This window comes from Paroedura picta, chromosome 15, assembly GCF_049243985.1.
Source record: "Paroedura picta isolate Pp20150507F chromosome 15, Ppicta_v3.0, whole genome shotgun sequence".
NCBI lineage: Eukaryota > Metazoa > Chordata > Lepidosauria > Squamata > Gekkonidae > Paroedura > Paroedura picta.
This window is the reverse complement of record NC_135383.1, coordinates 13,750,098-13,778,016: the sequence shown is the minus strand read 5'-3', so window position 1 is coordinate 13,778,016 and position 27,919 is coordinate 13,750,098. Positions and strand designations below refer to the sequence as shown.

Below are 27,919 nucleotides of genomic sequence, written 5' to 3'. Positions count from 1 at the left end.
AACAATTCTGTAGAGAGGGAAGCTGAAATACACTGTCTGGATTAGGGGTCCCCAACATTTTTGAGGCTGTGGGCACCACTGGAATATTGAGGGGGTGGTGAGTAACCTCAAAATGGCTTCCTCGGGGGGGCGGGGCTCAATGGAATACTTCCCTGCTCACCCCTCCTGGGAGGAAGGAACTTTTGAAGGGGTAATGAAATCACACAGCAGCTAAGGAAAGCTGAGTTGCTTACCAGTCTTCCTCATCCTCCATCAGAAAGCCTTTTCGATTGAAAGATGGCAGCCAGTCACGAGCTTTGCTCCGGGCTGCAGGCTGGGGTTTGAGCCGGGACAGGTTGTCCTTGAGCCCCTGCCCCTCCTGCATCCAATCGGGATAGTTCCGGCGGACAAAATCTGAGGAGGCAAAAATCTGTTTCTCTTTAAGATGCCACCAGACTTCCTTGTTTCGACTGCAGCCGTTCTATGGTTATCCCTTTAGTTAATTTAAGTTCTTCCTTGGGGTTCATACTGTGTAGGCATGTTTTGGGGAAGAGGCCAACTCTGAGAGGTTGTTCTCTTTGTGAAGCGCTCCAAGCGTTTTTGTTTGTTTGTCTAAAGAAATCTTCATCTTCTGCTTACCGTTACCTGATTAGCTGGAGAAAGAGCCCATCTTCTGTTCCATTACCTAGAGCAGGGGTAGTCAAACTGCAGCCCTCCAGATGTCCATGGACTACAATTCCCACGAGCCCCTGCCAGCATTCGTAGTCCATGGACATCTGGAGGGCCGCAGTTTTGACTACCCCTGACCTAGAGGCTGTATAGCCCAGCTGGCTCCTTAATTAGTCCCATACCCTCACAGCTCTCTCAAGCTTGGGTAGCTCCCCTGGTTTCATTTATTCCACAAACAAAGGCTTTTGCAAACACAGCCAAGAAAAAAACGTGTCTGTCTCGTTCCAGATGCACATGTTCATTGCTCGCTACTGCGACCCGTTGCATGTTGACATATCCTGTGACGGCTGTGATGAGATTGCGCCCTGGCACCGCTACCACTGCATGCAGTGCAACGATATGGATCTTTGCAAGACATGCTTCTTGGGTAAGCAAGCTGCCAGAAAAGCCGTAACTTCCTTAAGGACCTGTTGAGTTGCCTCTGGAACAGCGGTTAAAAAACAAAAAAAAGTGCAGGTTCAGGGGAGATATTTTTTCATGAGGCTTCGTTGTGAGTATATATCAGCTTCCTGGATTCAGAAGTGGATCATGACATCCACTCTATTGGAGGGAGGTTTAGTGAAACTGGGGGATATAAGAATGCTTAGATAGCAAGGGGAGGGAAGTAGAGAGAACTTATGAGCAGAAGCCAGCTTTTGGTGTAGTGGTTAAGAGCGGCGGCTTCTAATCTGGTTAGCTGGGTTTGATTTCCCACTCCTCCACATGCAGCCGGCTGAGTGACCTTGGGCTTGTCATAGCACTGCTAGAAGCTGTTCTCACAGAGCAGTTTCTCTCAGCCTCACTTCCCTCACAGGAAGGGAAGGCGGTTGTAAGCCGCTTTGGGCAGTGAAAAGCGGGGTATAAAAGCCAATTCGTCCTCCTAACGGAATTCCCCAGAACTGCTGGTTTGGGACCTGGAGGTTTTGCCAATAGAGAGGATCAGCTCTAGTTTTTCCTCCATTCCATCGCAAATGATTCATAATGGGGAAAGGAGAGATGATAAAATCACTAAAGAGATAGCAAGGGCAGGTTTGGGTACAGAGCTAATTCATTAGCATTTTTTCCTTAGTCTATGCTAATTGAATGTCGCCTTCTTGTTCAGAGGCAGTGGACCTTAGAACATCATATGTTGGAACAGATGACAAAGAGGAATGGTTGTTTTCTTGATTTTGTATATGCTTCCTAGAGGCATCTATTTGGCTCCTGTTCAAATGTAGACTAGAAGGGGTAGTAGTTAATGGATGCAAACATGTCTCAGATTAGCTGATAAAATGACCCATCCTTGGCTTCTGGTTCTCAGCCATATGAAGATTTTTAGGTCTGTAGCCTTAAGCACTTGGCCTGCTCTAAAATAAATAGGAAGCATACAGTTGCATCGTGAAAAAAACACAGAGATGGGGTTTATACACCCCTGCTTGTTCTGTTTAATGTTTATTTTTGCCTCTCCTGTGCAGGTGGAGTGAAACCCGAAGGTCACGAGGACAACCACGAAATGGTTAACATGGAGTATGTCTGCGACCATTGCCAAGGGATCATTGTGGGCCAGCGTATGCATTGCAATGTGTGCAAAGACTTTGACCTCTGCTTCGGGTGTTACTCTTCCAAGAAATACTCTGAGAGGTACTGATGCGCCCTCGTCCTTCAGGAGAAGTTTGAATATTAAAAATATGGGCACAGCCTTGCATCTCTTTGTCAATGCCACCACATGGTAGTGTGGGGAGGCCCGAAAACAGAGAATTGTCTCTTGTTGCAACCCGAGTCCATGGTGCATTTGGAAATTTTTAAACAGAGTCTAGATTGCCATCTGACAGAGAGGCTGATTCTGTGAAGGCAAAGGGGTGGCAGGCTACAGTAGATGAGCGATTGGGATGTGAGTGTCTTGCATAGTACAGGGGGTTGGACTAGATGGCCCAGGAGGTCCCTTCCAACTCTATGAGTCTATGAGTCCACGCCCAGCTTGCCTAGCCCTTCCCTCTTCCTCATTTTCCAAGGAGCAATGCTGTCTTTCCTGCAGTGCCGCCCCACTCCCTGTTGGGTGGCAGGCTGTGTCCATCCTACAAAATGTCCACCACAACATTGCCAATTAAATGAGAATATGAGCACCTGTACGGCTTAATTAATTGGATTTTATATTTGGGTGAAGGAGACTCTGGGTTCAATTGTGACCTTGGGTAATTTGTTGTCAGTCCTAACTTGCTTTGTAAGGTGATTGTGAAAATAAAATGGGGTGGGGTGGGGTGGAGAACCCACATCTTTCTGCCCTGAGATGCTAATCATAGGCTGTGACTTGGAGGCCGTGGTTTACTTTTGGAGGATAGCAGGGGGATGTTTTCCTTTGGCTGTTGCAGGTGAGAGCAGAGAGCTTTGGACCAGGTGGATCATTGGTTTGTCCTGGCATAAGGCATCTTTTTGTGTACTTGTCCTCAAATGGGATTGCTTAAAAGCCCGTTCCCATCGTTTTGTCCCACTGCAGTATGACTAATAGGATGAGGCTGTCCATAGTGTAGACTGGCTGTTGTCTGTCCTATGAAGAATACTCTTCAGGATATTGTCTGCGGATCTCCCTCCTTGGGGCTGGGTAGCTGGCTTCGTCACCTGAGGATAGTTCTGTATCCCTAAATAAAGACAATAAGGATAGATGTTTATGAAATTACACATGGGGTGGAAAAAACGGACAAGCAGAAATCTTTCTTCCCTCGCCCAAAATACTAGAACTTGAGGGCATCCAGGGAAACTGACGGGCAGTAAGTTTGGGTCAACAAAAGGAAATGCTACTTGACACACAGAATGGTTAAAATGTGGAATTCGCAGCCAGAGGGTATAGCGATGGCCACTGGAATAAACTGTTCTAAAAGGGGATTAGATAGTTTCACGAATAATATCAACTTCCACATTCAGAGGCAAGAGGCAACATCCGGGGAAGGCCTCAGCCTTTATGCCCTGTTGTTGGCTCGCCAGAGGAACTGGTTGACCACCGTGTGAGACGGGATGCAGGACTAGATGGACCACTGGTCTGATCCAGCAGGGCTCTTTATGTTCTTACACATACATAACACCCCTTTTGTGAAGCAAAATGCCTGCTGGCCTGTCTAACCTGAAGCCCATTCATCCTTTTCCAGCCACCTTCCCACCCACAGCATCACAGCGTATCCGATGGTGACTATTCGGCTCAGCAGTCAGCACAGGCTCATCCAGCCGTACCTTCACAACTACTCCTGGCTGCTGTTTGCTGCTTTGACTCTCTACAGTGCCGACTTGGCAAGTGGCGAGAAAGTGGAAGGCGAGGTCCTTGACCCTGCAGTCCTCTCCCATGGCCGAGCCCTGCAGCAGGAGTGCATTCATCTTATTGGGGATTGCCTGATGAGAGCTCAGCATGGAAAAGGTGAACAGAGAGCATCATGGTTTCTTGAACTAAAGGCATCCTGACACAGACTCTGCATGCCCATCAAGCTTTCTTTTTTCCCCCTATACTGATTTCTTTGTAGTGTATATCAAGACTGAACATCCTCTTTCAGCACTTCTGAATCCATACTGTCCCTGGCTTATTCGGGGCATGGACCTCTAGAATGCTTCCTTTCCTGTATCTCATAACTTCACGGGAAGGCAGGGACCTAGGCTGTCGGAGCCCTTCCAAGCCTGTGTAGTAGGTCATCTTGCTTAGAGTGCTGGATCATTAGTCTGCTCCAAGCTGTCTTCAACCCCTGAGATGGGACCTCAGATGGATTGTGAGTCTCTTGTTAGCTGCTGTTCTGTGGGATGATCTACTGTTAGGGTGTGGATGGAGCAATCGAGGATCCCATACCTTCCGATCTCTTGGCATAGATAGCAAAGCCAGGCCGCTCAGAAATGGAAAGGATTTCTATTCAGCATGGGCAGGTTCTGGGAGTCCGACCTCTTCCTGTCACATGACTAACATAACTTGCTGACATGCGGGTGAAGCTAATTGTGCCTCTGCTGTAAACAGTGGCTGATGATGGGCCTTGAGTGTGGAAGGGTAGACGACTACTGTTCCCGTACCGTGTTGCTTCTCAAAGAGGAAGACAGCCTTTCCTGACACCTCCCATGACAATCACAGCATTCCTGTCCAGAAAGTTCCCAGATCTGATCTGTATTTTTCATCAGAGCGCGAAGAACTTGTCCCCTTCCCTTCCTCCATGAAGGAGCAGGATGTCCCCGTTGCTGCAGGTGAAATTGCCACTGATGGATATAGGAGCAATGGTAGACCTGCTCCCCCATATCCCACAGACCTCAGTTGCTTTCTTCTGAGGTAGCTTGCTTTCGCTTGAAGATGCTTTACTTAGGTCCCCCTTCTTGCTTGCTATGTGTACACACCGATGATTTGGTGTGTTAATATTCTCCTCTCAAATATCTCACTTTCTATCCCTTCATGTCTAGGTGTGGATGCTCTAGCTCTGCTCAACATGTTCCCAGAGGGTGAATCTTTGTCCGAAAAGGGGAAGCCATCTGTTGATTATGACACAGAGAGTAATGTGCACAGCAAAGAAGGCAAGGACAGCAGTAAAGCGGCATCAGCACCTTCCATCCATTTCAATGTAAATATTCTCTCTTTTTAAGTATCCTTTAAATCCCATCTACATACTATCAGCAGCACGTCCCACCCACCCCCATCTGTGGACATCTGAATCCGCAGATTAGGACTATGTGGGCACCAAAGAGATTTTTATGCAAACTCGGGAGGATCTAAGGTTTACTGCTATTAAATGTCATTAAAAGTAAAACAGCATTATCTTTTTCCTCCACAAGTGTGGTGGGCTGACAACAGAATTTTTGATGGCAGAGGTGGTTAGGGACCTGCCACAGGTAGAGTGGTGGAGGAGACCTTTCACCATGCTAAGTTCACTGGCATAAATGTCAAGGGGGGAAGTTGGACAGGTGCTATGATATTTGCTGGGGGTGGGGGCTTCCCTCTCTTAGTTGACAGTGCTTGGGAATAAAGTGGGGGGGGAAGGAATCCCCTCCTTGGGTATTGGAGTTCCTATGTATATCACGGCTCCCTGATTGTGTTTTGTAATCTCGTAGGAAGTAAAAGAAAGCCCACAAGTCCAAATGCGTTGATGACTTGTCAGTCCTTTTTGAGGCTTTCTGGGCGGGCTAGGACATCTGGATTGACTTTCAGTTTTGGGTGGAAACTTAATGGCAGTGCCCAGAGAGGAGTGTCCCCCAGTATCAGGACTTCTGCCCACTGTGGGCTTACTTAGGATCAAAGCCAGAGCGCCTCCCAAAAGCACTGCGAAGCTGACTGTTTGAGGCATCCTTAAAGTCTCTTGGCTAGGTTGGGGAAAGGGTGAGCAAACTAAAAAGACGTAGGTGAATTGTTCAGCTGCCTTGAGCTCTCTGGACGGGTTACTGTGCAGGTGTGCAAATAAACAACAGCCACAACTCTTACCTAAAGGATATTCAGTTGCAGATTCTTTCCATATAAAACACTGATGCTCCAGATGGCAGAAATCATGGGAAGTTACTATTAGTATCTGGCTGTCCCTGGTCAGCAGCAAAATGGCCTCTGAGCCAGAGTTAGGTGGAGCACCAAACTGGTGGGGGGGGGGGAAGGATAAAGACTAATCTTGTCCTCCCTCCTCCTTCCTTCTTTTCTACCATCAGCGTAGCAGACTAAAATAAAGGTTGCAGACCAGCCTTACTTTTGCTCCTGGGTGTGTGTGTGTGTGTGTGGCATGGGCAGTGGGAGGGGGAAGCTACAGGAAACACTTCACACACAGAGAGAGGCTCACTTTGTCTGACAACACAGTGAAATACTTGCTGCAATGTAGTCTGTAATTTATTCCTAGGCGAATGGAAATGCTAACGAAATTCAGGCCTCTGTAGATACCAAACAAGAAGGGAGACCGAAAACGAAGACGGAGCCTTCCGATGGCCTTCCACCAAAGACAGAGGAGAGCTTGCCAGACAAAGAGGCACTTGCCCTGAGCCCAGACTTGACTGCAAAAGAGGGGGTCTCTGCAGAGCTACTGGGTAAAGATCCGTTCCTGTTTCTTCCCATGGCAATTAAACATTGCGGGGCAGGGGGGCACCCGGCAGCTTCCAACTCAACCTGGGGGAACTTGTTGCAGATGATCCAACGGCTGAAGTTCTGCCTCCAAAACCGGCTGACATAAAGGTGACGCTTAGCCAAGAACAGGCCTTTGCGGAATGTTCACAGAAGAGGATTCTTGGCTTGTTGGCAGCCATGTTGCCCCCCTTGAAATTGGTAAGAGACCCAGCATAAACTGGGGAAGGTGGAAAAGGGGTTGGGTTGGTGGGAAATAAGGCCAGTGGCTATTGGAAAAGCAGAAGGCCTAGTTTGTGGCTGTTTTGTCCAGGCTGCTTGCTTCCCTTGGCATATGAACGTACTTCTAGAGAGAGGGAGCTCTAGCCTGACCGTGCGGGGTTTCTACTGCAAGAAATCCCCCCAGAAAGCTAACTCTAAAATGGAAAAGCAGTTGCCAGCTGCAGTAATTTGAGGGGTCTGCTTCTTTCACTGTTTTAATTCCCTTTCCACCACTGTTCTCATTGAGATTGGCATTCAAACGGACCGAGAGGAAGATTTCTGGATCTTAACAGGCCAGGAGCAGAAGCCTAGAGATCAAGCAAACTGCTTGACCAGTCCTATGGATGACTTCCCTAACTCACCTATTTCTCTCCAAAGGGCTCAGCAGCAACCCTGATTAACCTGGACCAGATCCTGCCCATCATGTTTCAAGTAGTCATCTCCAACGCCGGCCATTTGAACGAAACCTACCACTTGACCTTGGGACTCCTGGGCCAGTTGGTTCGGAGGCTGGCTCCTGCCGAAGTGGACGCTGCAGTGACCAAGGTCCTCTCAGCTAAGCATAGCCTCGTTGCTGCCGGAGATGGCTCCACGGTGCCGGAAGGCTGGAAGACGACCCATCTCCTTTTCAGCCTGGGAGCCGTCTGCTTGGACAGGTACTGCTTCAGTTAGGGCCTTCAAGTACTTAGCTTCTGGTAGCTGCTCTTCACCTGGGTGCGCCTGCCATAGATCCCTAGCACTATGGGGCTGTATTTCAGGATCCACAGTCCATATTTGGCCTGCTTGTCCTCACGCCCTGTGAACATTGGCACCAAATGTGATGATAGCTATTAGCATAGATGTTTATTAAGAATATATTTCAGTGCTGCCGACACCTGCCAGATGGCTTTGAAAGGCAATTAGGCAAATCCACGGAGAAATCAGTCTATTAACAAGGTGGCTAAATGGAGCCTCCAATTTGGAGGCGGTGTCCTTCTGAGTACCAAGTTTAGGAGGGGGGTGGGCAGCATCCTCAGCAGTTCTCTCTCTCATTTTCACCTCCTATGGCAGACCTCCATTAATCCTAATCCTTGCTTTCCAGCCGTGTAGGCCTAGACTGGGCATGCACCATGGCAGACATCCTTCGAGCGCTGAATTCCTCCGCCCAGTGGCATGCGGTGATTGCCGCTTTCACCGACCATTGCATCAAGCAGCTGCCCTTCCAGCTGAAACACACAAACATCTTCACCTTATTGGTACTCGTGGGCTTTCCGGAGGTAAGCTTATTAGGCCAAGGGGTTGTTGAACGCTTTTGGAAAGAAGACAATGGGAATTTTTGAAAAGTTAGTGGTCAAAGCCACATTGGTGGGATAAACAACACGTAAAAGGCATTGTTGTTGTTGTCGTTGCCCTTGCAGGTCCTGTGCATGGGCACTCGATCGGTGTACATGGATAATGCAAACGAAGCCCACAACGTGATCATTCTCAAGCACTTCACAGAGAAGAACAGGGCCGTGGTGGTGGATGTCAAAACCCAAAAAAGGAAATCAGGTTCTCTCATGGTCTTTCCCTTCATCCAACCCTGAAAGCCTCGACCAGACTAGAAAGCGCTTTGAATCAAGAGGCAGAGGCTGGGATTTTCTGGGTTACCGTTAAGTGGCCTGGTAATTGACAAGGGGAAGTAATAATGAAACAACTTATTTTTATTAGTTTGTTGATTTATAATTAGATCATTTGATTTATAGCCCGCCAGTCCCGTACAAGATGGCTTGTGACAGGTAACACACATAGATCCCACAAAAAATCTCCTTAACATATATAACAATTAAAAGAGTTTTTTAAAAACCAGTTACATCAACCCATCCTGACGACGGTCGTATCCCTCCTGCCCTTCCTGTTCAACAGGCCGCACTCCACCTTAGAGGTTAATGAGGAGTGGCCTGATTACTGGCTGGCTCGGGAGGGACCCTAGATCTTACTTGCCCTGGCAAAGACCTGGCAGAAGAGCTCCATCTTGCAGGCCCTACAGCTCATTCCACCAGGTCGGAGCCAGGATCAAAAAGGCCCTGGACCGGGTCAAGGCCAAGCGAACCTCCCTCAGGCCAGGGATGTTAGAGGATTGGTGTTCAACATACAAGCATTACTAGCTTTTTAGGCTTAGGAGCTGACTACACAAAGCTTAACTTTCTTGAGATACTGACAGGCAGCAATATGATCCCCTTCTCCCCCCCCCCCCCCCCACCTTTGCTTCTAGTGAAAGACTACCAGCTGGTTCAGAAGTGCGGCCAAGATAACTGTGAATCGCAGAGCCAGCTGCGCCAATACCTCAAGCATTTCGTCTTCATAACCAGTCATCTCCTCCAGACAAGCATCGATAGCAGCTGTGCTGAGGCAGTAGAAGCATCCTGGGTCTTGTCTCTCGCCCTGAAGGGACTTTACAGGACGCTCAAGGTATAGTTCTGAAGCCCCATCTCCCCCTGCTGTGTGGTGGGGGTGAGTACATGGCTTCATTGTAAAACAGAGATTTGAACCCTGGTCTCCCCATCCGAAGTACAGCAGTCTAGCCATTCCATCACATTGGTTGTTGATATGGAAACACATTGTATGTCGTGTTCAGGGGCTCTTGCAGGACGGAAATGACTACGGACATGACATCCACCCATCACACCCCAGCCCCTGTGACAGCTGGTGCTGTCTCACTGGGAGAGTGCAGCCACGGGGTGGCGGTGGCACAAGCAGAGCACAGTACCAGGCCTGACCAGCCACCACCACACCCATTCGTCTTCTCCCCACGCCGGCCTCTGCCTGAGCGCTCAGTCTCCTCCAGCCTTCAGAGATGTGTTTCCACATAATATGTGATAATTATCTCATTCTCACAAAAAAATTAGTAGCAGTTTCACAGTTTGGAAATTACCTTGTGGAGCTTTCTTGCCTTCTTTTCTTTGAAGAACAGCAGTGTGCAGTAGTACTGGACTAAGATCTAGGAGAGGTCAGGTTCAAAATCCTTGTCCTTCATAAGACTCTCAGAGTGACTTGGTCCCATCATTCTCTCTGAACCTAAACCTACCTCCCAAGGTTGTTGTTAACGGTAAAAATCCACTGTGTACTCTGTCCCAAACTTCTTGGGAAGAAAGGTTGAAGGGTGTGTCAGATCAATAGGTTCAGATGACAAGGAAAGGTATGGATATTTAAGAATGCATGGGACAACTGTAGTTTAGGTCTCACGCTAGATAATTCTGCTTGTTGCTTCTTTGTTGTCGCTTAATTAATTTTTTTGTGTACGTGTTATTTCTTGGTTTGGCTTTATTTGCGTGTGTGAGCTGCCTGTGCAGTTCCAGAAAGAAATAATAAACAGGGCAATCACGGTCTACTTACCATAAATCGATGTAAGTTTCTCTCCTACTCCTCTTTCGGGAGTCTTAAGAGACACTGTTGATGTGGAGTGCCAAGGCCGCCTCCCGTCACCCAGACCTGACCCACCTGACTTAACAAAGCAATGTCTTCGGCAGACGCACGCCTTCGAAGAAATCCGCACTGCCTTCCTTCAGTCGGGCTTATTGAAGCTGCTGGTGAAGAAGTGCAGCAAAGGGACCGGCTTCAGCAAGACGTGGCTTCTCCGAGACTTAGAGGTGACAGGCTCTTTCAATTTGATGGGATTGAGAAATCAGCCCTTCATGCTTAAATTCATCAGATATGAAAATGTGGTAGTTTAGGGCAATGGTCCCCAACCCCCGGTCCAGGGACCGGTACCAGTCCGTGGATTAGTTGGTACCGGGCCGTGGCTCCTCCTCGTCCTCCTCCTCCCCAGCTGCTGCCTCGGGGGCTGCCCTGCCACTCTGCCGCCATCTCACCTTTGGTGCTCTCCAGCGGCCGCCGTGGCTGGGGCTCCCCCTCGGCGTGGCACTGCGCAGCTGCTGTTGGCAGCGGCCCCCCAGCGGGCAGCAGGAAGTCATGGGCGCTGGCAGGAAAGCAAGTGGAGCAGGGGCTCAGGTGGCGGCAACGTCCCTTGGCAAAAGTCTATGCCATCTGGAGGACCACAGGTTGACTACCCCTGCCCTAGATGATGCTGTAAAAAACAAATCGTTGTGCATACATTCTATGAAGGACTTCACTTTCTTTGCAGGAGTTGCTCATCCCCCTATAAAGAATTCTGTACCTCACTTCTCCAGTCTTTGAAATGGGGGAGGATGAAGACCTCCTGTAAAGATAAAGTGAATGGCTATTTAATAAACCTGAACCCTGGCTCAGTTTTTTATTTAAATTTACATGATATACTTAAGTTAATTGTATTTAAATTTGATGTGAGCCACCCTGAGCTGCCAGGGAAAGGGCGGAATACAAGTGTAATTATAAATAAACAAACAAACAAACTTCGAGTGTAGAACATTGGTGCACAGGCTGGGTCTCAGTTGTCCCTTGTGCCCTCCAAAGTTGAATGCTGCCTGTTTCATTCTCCTCTAGATCTTATCCATCATGCTTTACTCCTCGAAAAAGGAAATCAGCTCCTTAGCTGAGCAGAAGGACCCCAGACTGGAGGAGAGGGATGAGGATCAAGCGGTGGAGCAGTCTGTCGTCACGCCGACTGATGCAGACCAGAATAGGCCTGACCCTCTGGAGGGCTTGGATGAAGCCACCAAAATCTGCTTCTTGGTACTTTGGGGATGCGGATTTGTTGGGCATAAGGGAATGAGGGAAGTGTGTAAGGATTTTCACGGCTGTAGTTGAGCCAAGCAGCAAAAGGAAAACAGCTCTGTATCATAGTGTACAATATCAGGCATAAAAGCCTTCCTTGTCTTAGCTCTCTCCTTTGATATTAAGAGTCCGTGCCCAGTTTTCTTGCAAGTTGAAGGTGTGAGAACGTGATGGTATGAATAGGTTGTATTATTGATAGGCAAAGTCTCTGTCTTTTGATGGCTGGAAAAACTGAGTTCCTTTACAATCTGGTTGGATTCAGACATCACACTAAACTTTGATTTAGGCTAGAAATAGGCAGGTCAATACTGTCATACTCCAAGCAGTTTAAATGTAGTTCTCTGCCCCTCTTGTACTGCTACTGTAATTGCTTTCTTATCTTTCCCTCTGAAACTATTGAGGCAGCTTTCCCCCTTTCTCATAGGTGCCAAAGATAAGGCTTTTTCTGGCTGGGAAAATAGTACCAGCACCTTTCCCCATCCACCTGTCCTTCAGCCTTTCTGTTCTGATCTCGGCCAAACTTTTGTTCCAGATGACACATGATGCTCTTGATGCGCCTCTGCACATCCTTCGGGCCATGTACGAACTGCAGATGAAGAAAACAGATTCTTTCTTCCTGGAGGTCCAGAAGAGGTAAGAGAATTCACGAGGTTGGCACCAGAGAAACAGAGGTACACAAAGTGATTTGACAAATGGGCTTTGAACAGAATTATGATAAAGGGTGCATAGAGCTGACCTTTCAGCATTTTGGAAACTTGCTTAGGGGGGAAGTGTTTCCTAGATGTGGCCATCGCTCCAGTGGGAAGCAGAGTGAAGGAAACAGTCCAATTGCAAACCAGGTTTGCTTTTGATGCCATTTGCATCTTGCAAATGTGATCTGAAAGGGGCACAAAATAGCATCTGATTTGCAACCCTCGTCAAGCTGTGATTTCCCCCAATGAAAACCAACAAACAAAACAACCTGCAGCTGGACTTGGGAAGAAGAAAGGTGTAGGTACAGAATAGCTTTGGGCATGCAAAACCAGCAAGGCTACGCATGTAAATCCTGTTTCTAAAGAGGTCAACTCTGACCATGAAATGGTGTGTTTTTGTCGGTTCGGTTAAGGTTTGACGGGGATGTGGTCACAACTGACGAGAGGATCCGAACTCTGGCTCAGAAGTGGCAGCCCTGCAAGCGCTTGCCCTCGGAGGAGCAGAGTTCTAAAGCAGTAGATACTGATATGATCATCTTGCCCTGCCTGGTGAGTGTCCCGTGCTGCACCAACACAGAAGAAACACAAGTGCAATGGGATATAGTGGTATAGTGCGTTGGGCATGGAATTGGGGTCACTGTAGGTCGGCAGGTAGCTGTGAATTTCCTGCATTCTGCCGGAGGTTGGAGTAGATGACCCTGGAGGTCCCTTCCGACTCTATGATTCTAGGATAAGCTTGGCTGCTTGTTTACAGAAAAGGACTTTCAACACATCCTTCACATATGGTTGCAGCTAGCAGAACGTTCTACCTGTGCGGGGCAGGAACATTGAAAACACTCAGAAATAATGTACAAACATATTGTTCTCAAAGGCTCTCTTTCAATAGAGAGTCCTGAAATAAAGGATTCTCCTTTCCCTCCCCTCCCCAAGAAAAGATTATTTTGCTCACTAGAAGGTATTGTGGGGGACGGGACGGACATGACACAAAGCTATCGCTCCAGCAGGAGTACAAGTTCTGAGTGCAGAACCTCAGCAACAACCAAGCAAGCAGGTGCTGAGAAAGTCCTTTCCGTGGCTGTGACCTTGGGAAGCTGCCGTCAGTCAGACAAGGCAGCACTGTGCTGAACGGCCCAGAATTGTAATTGTGTCCACGGCAGTTCCATTTCTTTGGTGTGCTCCCTGGCAGAATGGAGCGATGAGGATTTTGTGAAGGAAGGGGCAGTTTTCCCTCGGGAGGAAGGAAGAAATCCGAAAGCTGACATTTAGCGGAGCAATCTCGCTGTGTCTTGATGTAAACAAGATTAATGAAGAATAAGGCCCTGAGAAATCCAAATCCTTTCCTACCTCCACATCCCAGTCCTAGTGGCAAAATAGCAAACTACATTTTACCGCCCTATTAGATGGTGTGTCGTTCCCATCCTCCGCCCCCCCTCCAGGTAACAGGAAAGACAACTTCATTGAGCAGGTGAGGGATGGTATAACACAGGGGTAGTCAAACTGCGGCCCTCCAGATGTCCATGGACTACAATTCCCAGGAGCCCTTGCCAGCATTCGCTGGCGAATGCTGGCAAGGGCTCCTGGGAATTGTATTCCATGGACATCTGGACGGCCGCAGTTTGACTACCCCTGGTATAACATGTAAAGGGGGACATTGACCTGACCCTTGAGGATGGTGATGGTTGGGCAGCGCTGCCAAACCACAGGGGTTTTCAAGGCACAAGATGAGCAGATGTGGTTTGCCATTGCCTGCCTCTCTGTGGCAATACTGATCTTCCTCAGTTGTCTCCCATCCCAGTACTAATTGGGGCCAACGCTGCTTCGCTTTAGAGACGTGATAAGATTGGGCTAGCCTGCGGCACCGAGGACAGGGCCACGCACTTTGGTACTTAGAATCATAGAGTTGGAAGGGACTTCATGGGTCATCTAGTCTAACCCCCTGCAGTATGCAGGACACTCACATCCTAATCGCTCATCTACTGTCACCTAGCACCCCCTTGAACCTTCACAGAATCAGCCTCTCCATCAGATGGCTCTCCAGCCTCTGTTTAAAAATCTCCAAAAATGGAGAACCCACCACCTCCCAAGGAAGCCTGTTCCATTGAGAAACTGCTCTAACCATCAGGAACTTCTTCATCCCATTGGTTCTGGTCCATCCTTCCGGGGCAAGAGAGAACAACTCTGCTCCATCCTTGATATGGCACCCTTTTAAATACTTGAAGATGATTATCATACAATTTATGACAGCATACTATTGCATACTATTTAAGTGGACTCACGGGTTTTATACAAAGGTGCCTACTCGAATATGTTCAGGCATTTTAGATGTAGTGTTTGGGAAATATCGCAACGGGCAGGAGTCCCAACAGCTTCAGCCTGCCCTTGCTCTCAGCCCAGAACAACAGCGCATTCGGCCAAAAGATGAACATTCGGGACTGTTTCAAGCTGGAATCTGAATGTGAATGTTCTGAATCCCTCCAGCCTGCTCCTCTCTTGCAGTCCAAGCCTGCCCCCAGCGACAAAGCCACCGAAGAATCCAACCCCGTCTCTCAGAAGCTCATCACCAACACGGAAAGCGACCTCCAGCTCAGCTACGCCAAGCAGCGTCGCAACAAAAGCTCCATCCTGCTGCAGAAAGAGTTGGACGCCAGGAGCAAGAAAGCCGTGCGGGGATACCTCCACCGAGTCAACGAGGCGACCACCGTCCTCTATGCCAGGCGCGTCCTCGCCTTGCTGCTGGCCAACTGGCCTGACGACGTGGCCATCAGCGAGGAGCTGTTGGAGCTCAGTGGCCCTCCTCACATGACCTACATCCTGGACATGCTGATGCAGCTGGAGGAGAAACAGCTGTGGGAAAAGGTATCTGTAGGTCTGCTGTTAATAGTCCGCCTGGGGAAGGTGTTTGAAACGGATGGGAGGCTTAGAGAGGCAGGCAAGATCTGAAGTTGAGGGCCAGGGAGGTTTTTTTCGGAAGGTGTCACAAGCTTTACTGCTGTGCAAGGCTGTTGTTCAGGGACAGGGGGAGGGAGGAAGAGGTTAACTAAAACAGGGGTAGTCAACCTGTGGTCCTCCAGATGTCCATGGACTACAATTCCCATGACCCCCATGAGCCCCTGCCAGCAAACGACCTGCAAAATGTCCCGCAAACGCTGGCAGGGACTCATGGGAATTGTAGTCCATGGACATCTGGAGGACCACAGGTTGACTACCCCTGATCTAAAAACTATTCTTCATTGCAAACTAAGGGAGCCTGTTGAAAAGGGACATGGTTAGATTACAGAGGATGAAAGCTCAGAGAGCAAGCTAATGCTAGATGTGCTGGGAATGAGAACGCCCATTCGTCCTTCCTGTTGTGTTTGACTTTTGGGCCCGAAAAACTGGATGCCGGCACAAATTAGGCAACAGGTTACAACAACATATAAACTTTTATTGTACGCAGCTTAAAAAAAATTCTTGAAGGTTAAAAACACACGCAGAGCCCACGGGCCACTGAAAAATGATATTATGCACTGTACTATCTTAGGTCTTAGAGAATCTTTTCAAAGCTGCATGCAATAAATATTTCTACGTTCTTGTAACCCATTATCAGTTTGCACAGATATCCAACCTTTCAAGTCCTAACTAATTCCAGTTAGGTTTTTTGTTTTCATTTCTGTGTAACATTTCTCCCCGCCTTGTGCTGTATTTCACTTTTGACCCAATCGCAACCCAGAACTGAGTTGTTGAGCACATCTAGAAAGTCACAGAGCCACTCCTCAGCATGTTCAGCTAAACAGGGCCACTGACATATAACGTTGCTTGGAACGACCTTCGGAAGACTTGCCACCGTCAGCTGATCAGCAGACCATTCTGCACAGGTGTAAAGTACTAAGAAGCCCCACACCATAGAATTAGACTTGAGCAAGACACATCACCTATTAAAATGATATCAATAGAAGTGATGAGTATCAGAATGAAAGTACTTTCACCTCTGCGGCATGGACGTGTGTGTATTTGTGTGCAATAACCTTCACTTCCATGGACATACCTGTCCCAAGAACTTCCTTTAATGAGTTAGTATCCTGTACAGTCTAGGCAGTGGCATTGATTTGCATTTTAATCATTCAGTTTTAGACCCTGCGTTACTCTTCAGCAGTGTTCTTGCATTAGCAAATTTGTGTTTTCAAGGCCCCATCGTTCTTGGTTATGTATAAGGAGATTTTTTTCAAAGAGATCTCCCGCCCCCCCCCTTCCGCATTCTTTCTCCTCCCCCAGATTCTCCTGAAAGTGCTGCGTGGCTGCAATGAAAGCATGCTTGCAACGATGGCGCTCACAGCCTGCCAGTTTATGGAGGAGCCTGCGATGGCTGTCCAAGTGCGCGAATCCAAGCATCCCTACAGCAATAATACAAGTTTTGAGGTCAGTTCTCATACCAGGAGTGTGTGAACCCAACTTCCACTTAGAATTGCCTTAGGAATCACTGTGTATATCCTGATGGGGAGGAAGGGAGGCCACATCTGTGACTCAAGAAGAGTGGACAGCCTCCTCTGAGGAGGTGGGTAATTCTGCAGCAGTTTTGCTTTGGAGGTGGATGCGTGCGTAGGCTCTGCAACCAACAGCGTCTAACCAGAAGAGTAGAATGGCTCTCTTCTGCATTGGCATCCATGCTAGCCTGAGTGTCAGATTAGGAATCTGGGAGGCCCAGGTTTGAATCCCCACTCTGCCACTGAAGCTTGCTGGGAGATTATGGGCCAGTCTCACTCTCTCAGCATGTCCTGCTGCCTTTCAGGGTGGTTGTGAGGATAAAATGGAGGAAGGGGATAGGATTTAAACTGTTTCAGGTCCCCATTGGGGAGATAAGTGGGGTAGAAAGGGACTAAATAAGTACCTCCAACTCAGAACTGTCCCTGGTTCATCTTTGTGGCTTGTACAGCCCCACATGGGAGCTGCGCAGTCACAGGCCTGCCACGGCAAAAAGAGGGAGGGGTGTGTGTCTGCATAGAAGGCCAATCAATGAACAACAGTTACAGTTAAGTGCAACCTTGTTTTCCTGGTAATTATGGTTTGTTCAGTACAGATATTCTTTGCCAGCTGTCAATCACATGGCAAGATGCTGGGCTTCCCCCGTTGTGACCAAGCTGAGCACAGGTTATCCACAGTTCTCAGTAATTTACTAAGCTGAATACCAACCTAGATACTCTTGGCATAACCTCTGCATCTCCAGAAGGCTGCAGTTCAGCTCTCTGGCTCATTCAGTGGGTTGCACCCAATCCAGTTCCCTTTATACATTCTGCCAGACACTGACTTTGGAGGTGCTAAATTGGCGCCACATGCTTGGAGTTGCTGATGTCAACCTGAGCTCTCTTCTACAGGATAAGGTTCACATCCCCGGAGCGATCTACCTCTCCATCAAGTTTGATTCGCAGTGTAACACGGAAGAGGGGTGCGACGAACTGCTCATATCCAGCAGCAGCGACTTGCAGCATGACCGGCACAGCTTCAGCGGACCCCCCCACAAGTGGACCGACTTTGAGATCCCAGGTGAAACTCTTTTGGGACCCCTTTCCTGTGCTACATGTCAAAGGTGCCTGGTTTCTTTCAGCATCTGTGTCTAGAAATTACTCGGTAGGATGGATGGAGGCTGATATGCAGTGACTGGTCTGGCACTGATCCTAATTTAATGCATTTGTCATTGCATTATTTGTTTACACATTTGTGTATGTTAAATACGTGTCACTTCCAACTTAAGGCAACCCTATAACGACCTGCAAAATGTCCTACTGTTAACAGCTTTGCTCAAAAGTACGATAGCCTCAGGTTAGTCCCTTTAGCTTCTACTGAGAGTCCTTCCTGACTTGCTTTGATCTAGAACCCACTGACTTATTTGTCTTAATTGCATTGCATGCAATGATGTCAGAGATCAGAATCATAGAAACGAGTCGGAGGGGGCCTCCAGGGTGATCTAGTCCATCCCCCTAGAGAATGCAGGAAATTTACACCTACCTGCCCATCTACAGTAACCCCAATTCCATGCCCAGATGATGCCCCCCCCCCAAATAAACCCAAGATCCCTGGCCAGCCTGGCCTGCAGAAAATTTGCCTTGCAACCCCAAAGAGGTGATCAGCATTTCCCTGGGTATGCAAGGAAGAGCCAAGCATGGACACAATCCCTTCTGCCCACCCATTTATAATCTGCTATCTAGCCTCTGCTTTAAAAACTTCCAGGAAAGGAGAACCCACCACCTCCTGAGGAAGCGTGTTCCACTGAGGAACCGTTCTGTCAGGAACTTCTTCCGGGTGTGTAGCTGGAATTTCTTTTCACTGGCCCAGTGCAGACATATTTGGCAAACTCATACTTGGCAATTAAGAGTTGCCCATGGGAAATGGATACTTCCCTCTTATATTTTCTTTATGAATTCCTTTCTCCATTATTTTGTTGACCCTTAACTAAGATTTGCCATTACCTCTGTCTCAACACTAACTGTGGTTGACACTGTCTAGGATCCCTCTCTGGTTGAGTTGGTAGCCTGAGTGAGTGCAAAGAGAGCAGTTGGGAGCGCTTTTGAGGCTCGGTGTGGCCACCTTATGAATGAAGGCTCTGCTGTGAGAATGTTACTAAGATGCACTCCAGCGTGCTCAGAGGACTGGGCTCCTTCCAGCCACACTTGAATCAGGTGCTAACTAAGGCGGGTTCAATTCTGACCTATTTCCTTTCTCTCCCAACAGTCCCTCTAGCCTGCATCAGTTTCATTCCCCCCCCAGCTTGGCAGAGAATGAAAAAACACCATATGTCTTATCCCACGTTCACCACGACTCATCCCTCCCCATGTGTCACTCACAGAATGGCTTATTAATGGGAGAGAGCACCCCCCAAAGCCCCCCTCTTATTCAGGATGTGTTGCCTGTCAAAAAACATCTCTAAACAATTGTCAGAGAAGATTTTTGAATGTATTAGCAGTTGCCAGTGACAGATACGTCAGCATTTGGAATCAGGGCTCTGTTTTGTCTTGCAAATGATATATTTAAAACCGTTCCTTGATTTTAAAGAACGTCATGATGCAAATAATTCCCTCCCCCCATGTCTCTCACTGTGGATGGTAAGATTTTGCATCCAGGTTCAGCCCTCGGCATCTTCAGTATTTATCGCTTTATCGTACGGTGGGTGTTGTGTGGCCAGGAGAACCAAGGATTGCCTGGCAGGCAGACAAGGGATGTTCAGAGGTGGTTTTGCCATGGCCTGCCTCCGTGTCATGACCCCTGGTGTTCCTTGGAGGAACTCCATCCAGATCCTTAGAGGTCTCCCATCCAAATTCTAGCCAGGGTTTGTCCTGCTCAGCTTCCGAGATCTGACAGGATCAGGCTCACCTGGGCTACCCAGGTCTTCTTCAGCTATGTTTCAGAAGCTGGACTAGATCCGTTCTCTGCCCCAGACCTGAAGACCCAGCCTCCTCTGGTCAGAATATATTGTGCTGAGCCAGATGAATCTGTGTCCTGATTTGGTAGAGGGCGGTCTCATGCGTTCAGAGGTTTTTTTTAAAAAGCTGCTTGCACGCCGTCCTTTCACCTCTCAAGGTCTTCGAGTCACATTTCGATCCAACATCAATTTCAAAAGATTTAAAACATTTCCGAATCAAGTCTGCGTAAGCTAATAGCCAGCAGTCTGAAAGCAGCCTGTGATGCACAGCCCGATCAGCAAATAATCACAATATTGCCATAACAGCCCATTCGTTTTCTCCAGCATTTGGCAGGCAAATGATAATGCAACGTATTGCTGGTGGCTGAAAGATAGAAGTGGGTGCCTGGTGTTTCTGGGAAGGGCGTTCTCTATTTGGAGCACCAAGAATAATGGTCATCAAGTCCAACCAACTCACGGCAGACCCCTTTTCATGACAAGAAATGAGCAGTGGTGGTTTGCCGTTGCCTTCCTCTACACAGCAGCCCTGACCTTCCTCAGCGATCTCCCATCCATGTCCTAAGGCTGGTCCTCCTTAGCTTCCAAACTGATAAACTCAGGCTAGTCTGGACTGCTGAGGCTGTTAGAGTTGTAGTATTGCTGCTGCTGAAAAAGATCCTATCTCCAGTCCCACCCATGTAACCTCCAAGGGAAGTATGACCTGCAACGGGGCCCTTTAATCAGTGATCTTAATGAACTGGCAGGTGATTTCTGGCTAAGCTCTGGGGTTGTTTTCAGTGCAGGTGGAGGAAAGTCTCTGGACAGGTTGTTATCCAGTAGGGTCAAGAAGGGAACTCAGAGTCAGTGGTCTCCAAGCTTTCCAGATCCAGTGTAATGGTTTGAACACCCCAGAAGGAAAGCATTCCTTTTGAGTTGGACCCATGGAGACAGAGATTCTCTCTGCCTGTTCCAAAAAAGCACATTAACTGCTGAGCCTGCTTGTAACAGGCTGGGATGATGTGTCAGGTCAAGGAGGGGGTTGATAAATTTTGGTAGTGTTGAGAGCAATTAGCACTGAGGATTGCAGCCCCACAAAGAGAAGAGGTACCCACTCAAAAGAGCCAATGTCTCCAAAAATATGGAAGCTGTATTAGATATGAAGAAATATAAAGATGACCTATATCATTGTAAGTAAAACATACAAGGAGATGGTCTTTGTATGATGGATTTTCTCTTTTTTGGTCTCTACCTTTTGGTTAGTCAGTTTTGAGTTCAGTTTTCTTCCCATTTTAGCTGTTAATTGACAAAACACACAGGGTGCTTTGGTGTCCTTCCCCATACCTCTTAAATTTGCAGTTTTATATGCAGGCTTTGCTGTTTTTTATATGTACCATGCTTCCCCAGGTTGAGTGCTTCATTTAAAATAACTGTAAAGGCCAGACAGGTGTTGTCCATGCCCATCTTTTCGGAGCTGACGACCTGCCATTGTCCTGGTGTCCCAGCTTGCATGAATCTTTCCTTTCTGCTTGACAGGAGATACACTGTACTATCGATTTATATCCGACATGAGCAACACTGAATGGGGCTACAAGTTTACAGTGACGGCCGGTCACCTGGGGAGGTTCCAGACAGGTGAGCACTGGTCAGAGTAATATATTGAGGAGTCTCCTAGGTATGTTCTTGTGTTGCGACACGAGAACTGTCATTTACTTCAATGGTTTTGTTTCCTGGTTGTGTTATTTCTCACATTTAATCACTTTATTTCTATGTGCTTGGGACATTCCCATTTTTGGTAAAATACCTCGGGCTTGACGCTGCTCTCCTAAATGTGTCACTTCCTGCCGGTTTGGTGAAATTCCATCAACTTTTATTGCCAGTCCGTTGTTTTCTGTGCTGCTTGCAGCGAAAAGACTGTTTTTGGAAACACAGGGCAGTAAGCATTTTGAGAAGTAGCCGTTTATCAAGGAGACCAAAAAGGTGCCCTAAAAAGTACCCTCTGACTTTGTTTTGAATGCCAGGGTTTGAGATCCTGAAACAGATGCTGTCGGAGGAAAGGGTGGTCCCGCATATCCCACTGGCCAAAGTTTGGGAGTGGCAGGTGGGCGTGGCCTGCAGGCAAACGGGCCACCAGCGATTGAAAGCCATCCACTTGCTCCTGAAGATAGTTCAGTGCTGCAGCCAAAGGTATGTGCCTGCTGAGTCCCCGTTTCAGTGCCTGCATTGCTCATCCTCACAAACTACAACACCTCAAACCCCGCCTTGTCGCTTTGAGCGCTGCGTTTGTAACTTCTTTTTAACCAGAAAACATGTTGAGTGTAATACAGAATGGTAAAAAGTGAAACGAAGAGTCACTCTTGCATGAAAACAGTGTTGTTGTTGTTTTTAAGTGATGCGAATTAAAATATTCTTGAGTTTGCACTGGTAGCTTTGACCTCCGGGGGCCTCGTGTCTCCCCAAAGGCTGGCTGCCAGCCCCATGGCATGTTTGCCACAGAACCTGCAAGGGCTCCTGCCTTTGGGGCGGTTCTGATCCACCAGCCTTGCATGACAAGCTAGGAAAACAGTACCAGCTGTTTTCTATTCCACCCTTTAAAGCTTCCTTAGTAGCCTAAACCAGGGGTAGTCAACCTGTGGTCCTCCAGATGTTCATGAACTACAATTCCCATGAGCCCCTGCCAGCGTTTGCTGTGCCTTCAACTCACTCACTCTTCCATGTGTACACCGAGACCTAGGTTGCTGATGCCTTGAGGGCCTTCCGGCCTTTCCTGTGTTGACTCCATCCTTTCCTTCCTCCCAGGGACTGTGACTTCACATTACTGAGGCCACTGTGGCAGCTCTTCACCCGCATGGAGATCAACCTGCATGTCGACCTGACCAAGCCGGGGATCCTCCTCCCACTTCAACGGGCGCTGACCGAACTGTTCTTCATTACTGAGAACAGAGTCAATGTAATAAGAACAATAATATCTTCATTTTTCTATCCTGCCCTTCCTATCAGGCTCAGGGCGGGTCCCATCAATTCATAAATACAAGGAGTTTTAAGGTCACATTTTACATGACAAAGCCTGACCCATCCGCTGACTAATTAATCTTCAATATTTGGAGTTAAACGTTAAATCCTAACTATTAAGGGCATCCTTTTTAGGCGGATGTCCCTTGATATTCCGATAGATTCCCTCACAGAGGGGCGGGAAGGCCAACCAATAGATGTCGTAGATGTTATACTCCTGGCCTGAACCGGAGGCTTGGCGGAATGGCTCCGTCTTGCAGGCCCTGCAGAGTGTATGTGTTCTCTCCCCTTTTTCTCTCTCACGGTTACTTGTCAAGCGTTGCAAGAACTCACAACAAGCTTCTTTAATAAAGAAAGCGTTTATTGAGAAGTTACTTCATACACCTAAGCTAAAGAAGTCAAATCTGCCTGAGGACAGATTTGCCTCCCCTTATCAAGGCAGTTCTCCCGCCTAAAACTTGAAAGTTCCCAAGGGAGGGGGGAAAGGAGGCTGCAGGTGCCATAAACCATAGTGTTACAATTCGCACGTCCTTGGTCGGCTCCGGACAAGATAAGATGTTATGGTTACAAAAGGTAGACCCGGCCGAGAGGTTCAAAAGACAAATAAATCACAGCTCCCCGTGATAACAGGATGTAGCAACATAGTTTCAGTTTCAAACATGCAAGCATAATATATGGGCCTGGGGCCTCAGGAACAAAGCAGGGAAAAAGGTTAAACAAATAATCATGGAGAAACTCATGCTAACTCATGGCAGGGTTCAGCAGCAATCCTGACATTACTGTGTAATCCCATGGCAAAAATACTTTCTCCTCTCTGCCCCGCTTACATTTACAGGAACTTGGATCTCTGCAGGAATACTTACTTGCCTTAAATACAGAAGACCATCTTCACCGCTGTACAGCACAGGTAAAAGTCCGTGGCATGTCTGACCACATCCCTCCTGCTTGACACGACTGGTTGTGTGCAGAGAGGCTGGCCTTAAAAATAAAAGCCAGTGAATAGTGTGTGGATTTGACCCAGGTTGATTGGTGGCTTTACATCTCTTGATCTCTCCCCAGCTCTATTCCCTAGCTCTTTGTTTAGTGCCATCACTGTTTCTACCCACACGGGCCTGGATTTGATACTGCATAGATTATTGTGAATTATTAATAATAATTATTATGTAATGTATTCCCTGCCACTCCTGAAGCCAGCTCGTGGTGGGTTACAACAGTCCATCATGAAACCCAGATAAATCCCCATTAAAAACAGGACATCCATCAGTAAACAAGAAAACCACAGATGCCGAAACCTAACCCGACCCCTCCTACCAATATCTAGTCACGTGGGCTAGGAGGGGGGCATCGATATTCACAGAATCATAGAGTTGGAAGGGGCCACACAGGCCATCCAGTCCAACCCTCTGCTCAACGCAGGATCAGCCCTAAGCATCCTAAAGCATCCAAGAAAAGTGTGCATCCAATCTTTGCTTGAAGACTGCCAGTGAGGGGGAGCTCACCACCTCCTTAGGCAGCCTATTCCATATTCCATAACCCAGTGCTAGGAACAGTAACACCAGCATTTGAAGGGGCACCCAAAGGGGGGGGGGAAGGGGGGTAGCAATGATCTTCCATCCCATAATATTCCATCCCATCTAGGCCTTAAAGTATTTATTGTTGTGAAAGTCCCCATGAAGCTAATTTCTTGCTCAGGAAGCTGAAGCAAGGAGAAACAAAGGAGGTCCAATATTATTAAACTGATAAATATTTGGGGGAAACCGAGAGGTTTTGTGTAGCAAGGCCTGTAATCCCCCCCACCCCTGTAATCACACCACGGACCTAGCAAGATCAGTACCATATGGGAATCTGCTATTGCGATGTTTCACCCAGTATTTGCTCCTTTCTCCTGACTTCTCTCTCTTCCCAAACAGGCCCTGAAAAACATTGCTGCTATTAGCCTTGCCATTAACTATCCCAACAGATCGACAAGCCTCTGGAACGTTTAACGAACGGCCTCGTGGTTTTGGGAGAGGATAGTTTCTGTCTGCAGGGACCTTGGCTCAAGCCCCTGAGCTTGTTTCGGGCACAGGAGAACGGACGAGAAGGAGAGAGAGAGAGAGAGAGAGAGAGAGGGCCCTCCTGCTTCAGTGTACGTGCACAATGCAGCCACCCCCCCGCCCCACCCCACCCCCAAGTGCAGATTCTGTCAAAGCAGCAGCGCACTTCCGAGGAAATGGGGCGCACTCTCTCCGGACCGTCTCGTGTGTCACCTACAGCGATGTATGCACTTCTATTGTAGCATGCCTCTTGGAGCAGTATCTACTCTCTTTAACATTTTCAAAATAAACGGAGCGTGGCGGAGAGGTGGTATAGCTTCTCCCTCCCCAGAGGAAAGGAACGCAGCCCCCCCTTTCTGGTCAACCCTGCTGGAGATCATCTTCCACCAGGAAACAACCTGGACAGTGACCCGGAAGCCTGCAGCTGGAAGCATCCTTCGTAACCTGAGCAGGTCCTACCATGAAACCTGCTTTCTCTCAGGGCTCAAAAAGGGGCAGATAAGGGGGGCGCACAGCAAGAGCGGGAACAAGGCTTGCAGCGTTGCCACGTCCCTTTCTATCCCTTGGGGACAGGTGGCATAATCCCAGACGGGAATCAGCTTTCAGCAGCCAGCCCCAGTCCCTGTAAAACAAGCTGAATGAGAAAATAGATACGAAAGGGCCAGTCACAAGAGGGTGAGCGTGTGCAGCTTGCTCGTGCCGGGGGAGAGGTCCAGGATGCTTCTCTCCAAGGTTGCATCAAGGAAAGAGATGCTGGTTGAGTTGGAGGTCCAGCTCCAGAGCGGCTAGCGACTCCCTTGGCTTGCTTCATAACGCAATAACTGGGTAGCTGCTGCTCAGGAAGGAGTCCGCAAAGACCTCTTGAGTAGGAATGAATTGGCTTTAATCTCTCGGAGGCGGAGAGGGGCTGGAGTTTTGCTCACTTCCCAGAGGCAAACGGCAAGAAGGGCGCCGCGTTTTAATGTACACCGAGATAGAAATGGACACCCATGTTCAGCCCCCATCCCCATGTAGCCGCGGCTGTTTTTCTCACATCCCGTGTTTGCCGAACTTGAGTGCTTTAATGCTTTTTCAGAAAAAGGCGCACACAGATGAGTCCAGGCAGCAGGCAGCTCCCATCAGGTGCGGTCAGTTGAGGAAGGATTCCCCCTCAAGAGCGGTAGCCCCTTCATAACATTCAGAGTGTGCAGAAAAGCCTGTTTCGGGGGATAGAACTGATAGAAGATGAGCCTTTTTGAAAAGCGGCAAAAAGCGGGGGGTGCAGTCAGGCTGCTGCTGCCCTTTCATCTGCAGCGTCTGCCAACGGCCTGTCATCTTCCAGGTTGTAGCCATTGACGAGAAGAGGTGAGCCCGGTTGCGATTGGACAAAAGGAGAGGGTTGTGGGAAGTAGAGCCAGTCCCGTATTTAAAGCTGCTTAAGGGAATAGTCGCTGAAGCATATTTATAAGATGCTGACTTTGGCGGTTAGGGACAGTGGGCCTTCTGGTGGAGGAGAGAGGCAGGCAGATGGATGCTTGCTTTTGGGGTGCATCTCGGGTTCCTGTGCATTCCTATCCTGTTGCCAGGTTTCCCCTCAAAGCATGGGTAATAGCGGGAAGTGTTCCCTCTTCAAGAGCATAGCAATCTTGTCTTCCTTAATGTGTCCGGGGAGGGTGCAGGGAAGGATTGGATATGGCAAAGCCAGGTGTGTTGTTTTTTTACGAAGTCCCGCCTTCGTGCATGGTACTTCCAGGGGAGGGGGGGGGACAAGGATTACAGTTGGAATTGTGGAGCCCTTCCTAACCCAAGCTGACTTGGTGAAAAATAAGTGTTCCTCAAATAAACAGTTTGTTGAAGGGTCATCAGACTTTTCAGAGGCACTGATGCAGGTTCCGTTCATTCCTCCCAAATCCCCCCTCCCCTTTTATAATTCTTCAGGGTCACTGCTTATACAGATGCCTCGAATCCCCCCCCCCCCGTCCCCCCGGGGATTGGCTTATATGTTGCTTTCTCTAGGTAAGCATATGCATAATAATTTCTCTCAAAATGACCACCCAGGATGGCCCAGAGTGCCGATTGCTTATCCCGAACTCGACAGGGTCTGTTGCTTTGAAGCCAGCGAAGAATAGTCCCCTCCCCAACGTGGCACTTGGTGGTCCGACAACAGGCAGTGACATCTTTTGATCTCCTGTGTCCATGCGGAACAGCTAACTTCTAAGAAGCCTTTCCGTTCCGTTAGAAAGGGAAGAAAGAAAGGGTGGGATACACATTGGATCTGGGGTTTCTTCTGAATTTCTTCACAGAGTTATTTAAATGCAAAAAAATCCCTGAGATTTAAACCTTATACACGTTTCGGGTAAGGGAGAAATGTGCCTATCATAATGACTGTGTGTGTGGAAATCTTGTATGATGTATTAAGAAACCACCGTCAATCACAACGGTAACACAACTTTTGCTTTCAATATAACCCCCTTTTTTTAAAAAAAAAATTGTGGTTTCTGATTTTCTTAGATTTTTTTTCCGGGGGGAACTTCACACATTTTTTTTTTGTTGCGTGTGTGTTTAACATACTTAAAACCAATCCCTTAAAATTGATTTCTGTTTGGTTTAACGTGTATAAAAAATACAGCATAGGCTATAGATGCGGTGGATATATGCAGATGAAGAGATATATTGTCAAACTCTATTAAAAATGGAAAGTACACAGAGATGGGTCGGATTCTTTTGTGTGTTGTGAGGGGGAAGCACAGCTAAGGCTGGCTAAATCTGGAGGTCGGTGGCATAAGGATCTTGATAGGGGGCCAAACCAGGATTGGCATAACCTGTTACCCGTTGCCAGTGGCTCAACAAGGTCTCAGGCAGAAAATGAACTCCCTCCGTAGGCAGAAGATCAATTCCCTTGCAGGCAGATAATCTGCTCCAGCTCTTACCAGCAGGACAGAATATTAGAATTAGCTTCTCCTGTTAACTTACACAGAACCGTTTAGAAATCTCGCCTGTTTGCCAGGTAACTGGGTTCCAAGGAAGGCAAATGAAGACAAAATTATGTTATGGAGTAGAAATGAAAACAAACATCAGAAGAAAACTTTTAAAGGGCAGCAGAGAAATGCTGTCTTTCAAGACACCCACAAAGCCAACCTCTCAGGGAGCAGAAGCCCTTCCAAGAGATCGGTTTTGCAAGCCCTTTGAA

The 27,919-nt window shown here is 48.0% G+C and overlaps 1 protein-coding gene across 2 annotated transcripts in view; it reads left to right on the top strand.

Annotated features, from left to right (window-relative positions):
• Positions 1–27,437, top strand: part of ZZEF1 (zinc finger ZZ-type and EF-hand domain containing 1) — a 79,307-nt gene extending 51,870 nt beyond the window's left edge. The window contains exons 34-55 of one of the 2 annotated variants that reach the window (XM_077311350.1): positions 937–1,075; positions 2,142–2,307; positions 3,807–4,069; positions 5,083–5,240; positions 6,495–6,678; positions 6,777–6,913; positions 7,352–7,629; positions 8,055–8,229; positions 8,371–8,503; positions 9,207–9,403; positions 10,462–10,581; positions 11,414–11,602; positions 12,177–12,277; positions 12,750–12,885; positions 14,833–15,192; positions 16,588–16,731; positions 17,685–17,853; positions 21,239–21,337; positions 21,724–21,889; positions 22,502–22,652; positions 23,550–23,621; positions 24,625–27,437. In XM_077311350.1, coding sequence (XP_077167465.1) covers positions 937–1,075; positions 2,142–2,307; positions 3,807–4,069; positions 5,083–5,240; positions 6,495–6,678; positions 6,777–6,913; positions 7,352–7,629; positions 8,055–8,229; positions 8,371–8,503; positions 9,207–9,403; positions 10,462–10,581; positions 11,414–11,602; positions 12,177–12,277; positions 12,750–12,885; positions 14,833–15,192; positions 16,588–16,731; positions 17,685–17,853; positions 21,239–21,337; positions 21,724–21,889; positions 22,502–22,652; positions 23,550–23,621; positions 24,625–24,699 — 3,612 coding nt within the window. In that variant the 3' untranslated portion in view covers positions 24,700–27,437. Of the gene's footprint in view, positions 1–936; positions 1,076–2,141; positions 2,308–3,806; positions 4,070–5,082; positions 5,241–6,494; positions 6,679–6,776; positions 6,914–7,351; positions 7,630–8,054; positions 8,230–8,370; positions 8,504–9,206; positions 9,404–10,461; positions 10,582–11,413; positions 11,603–12,176; positions 12,278–12,749; positions 12,886–14,814; positions 15,193–16,587; positions 16,732–17,684; positions 17,854–21,238; positions 21,338–21,723; positions 21,890–22,501; positions 22,653–23,549; positions 23,622–24,624 lie in introns of both variants that reach the window. The other variant, XM_077311351.1, reaches the window with a different exon arrangement.
• Positions 27,438–27,919: the final 482 nt, after the last annotated feature.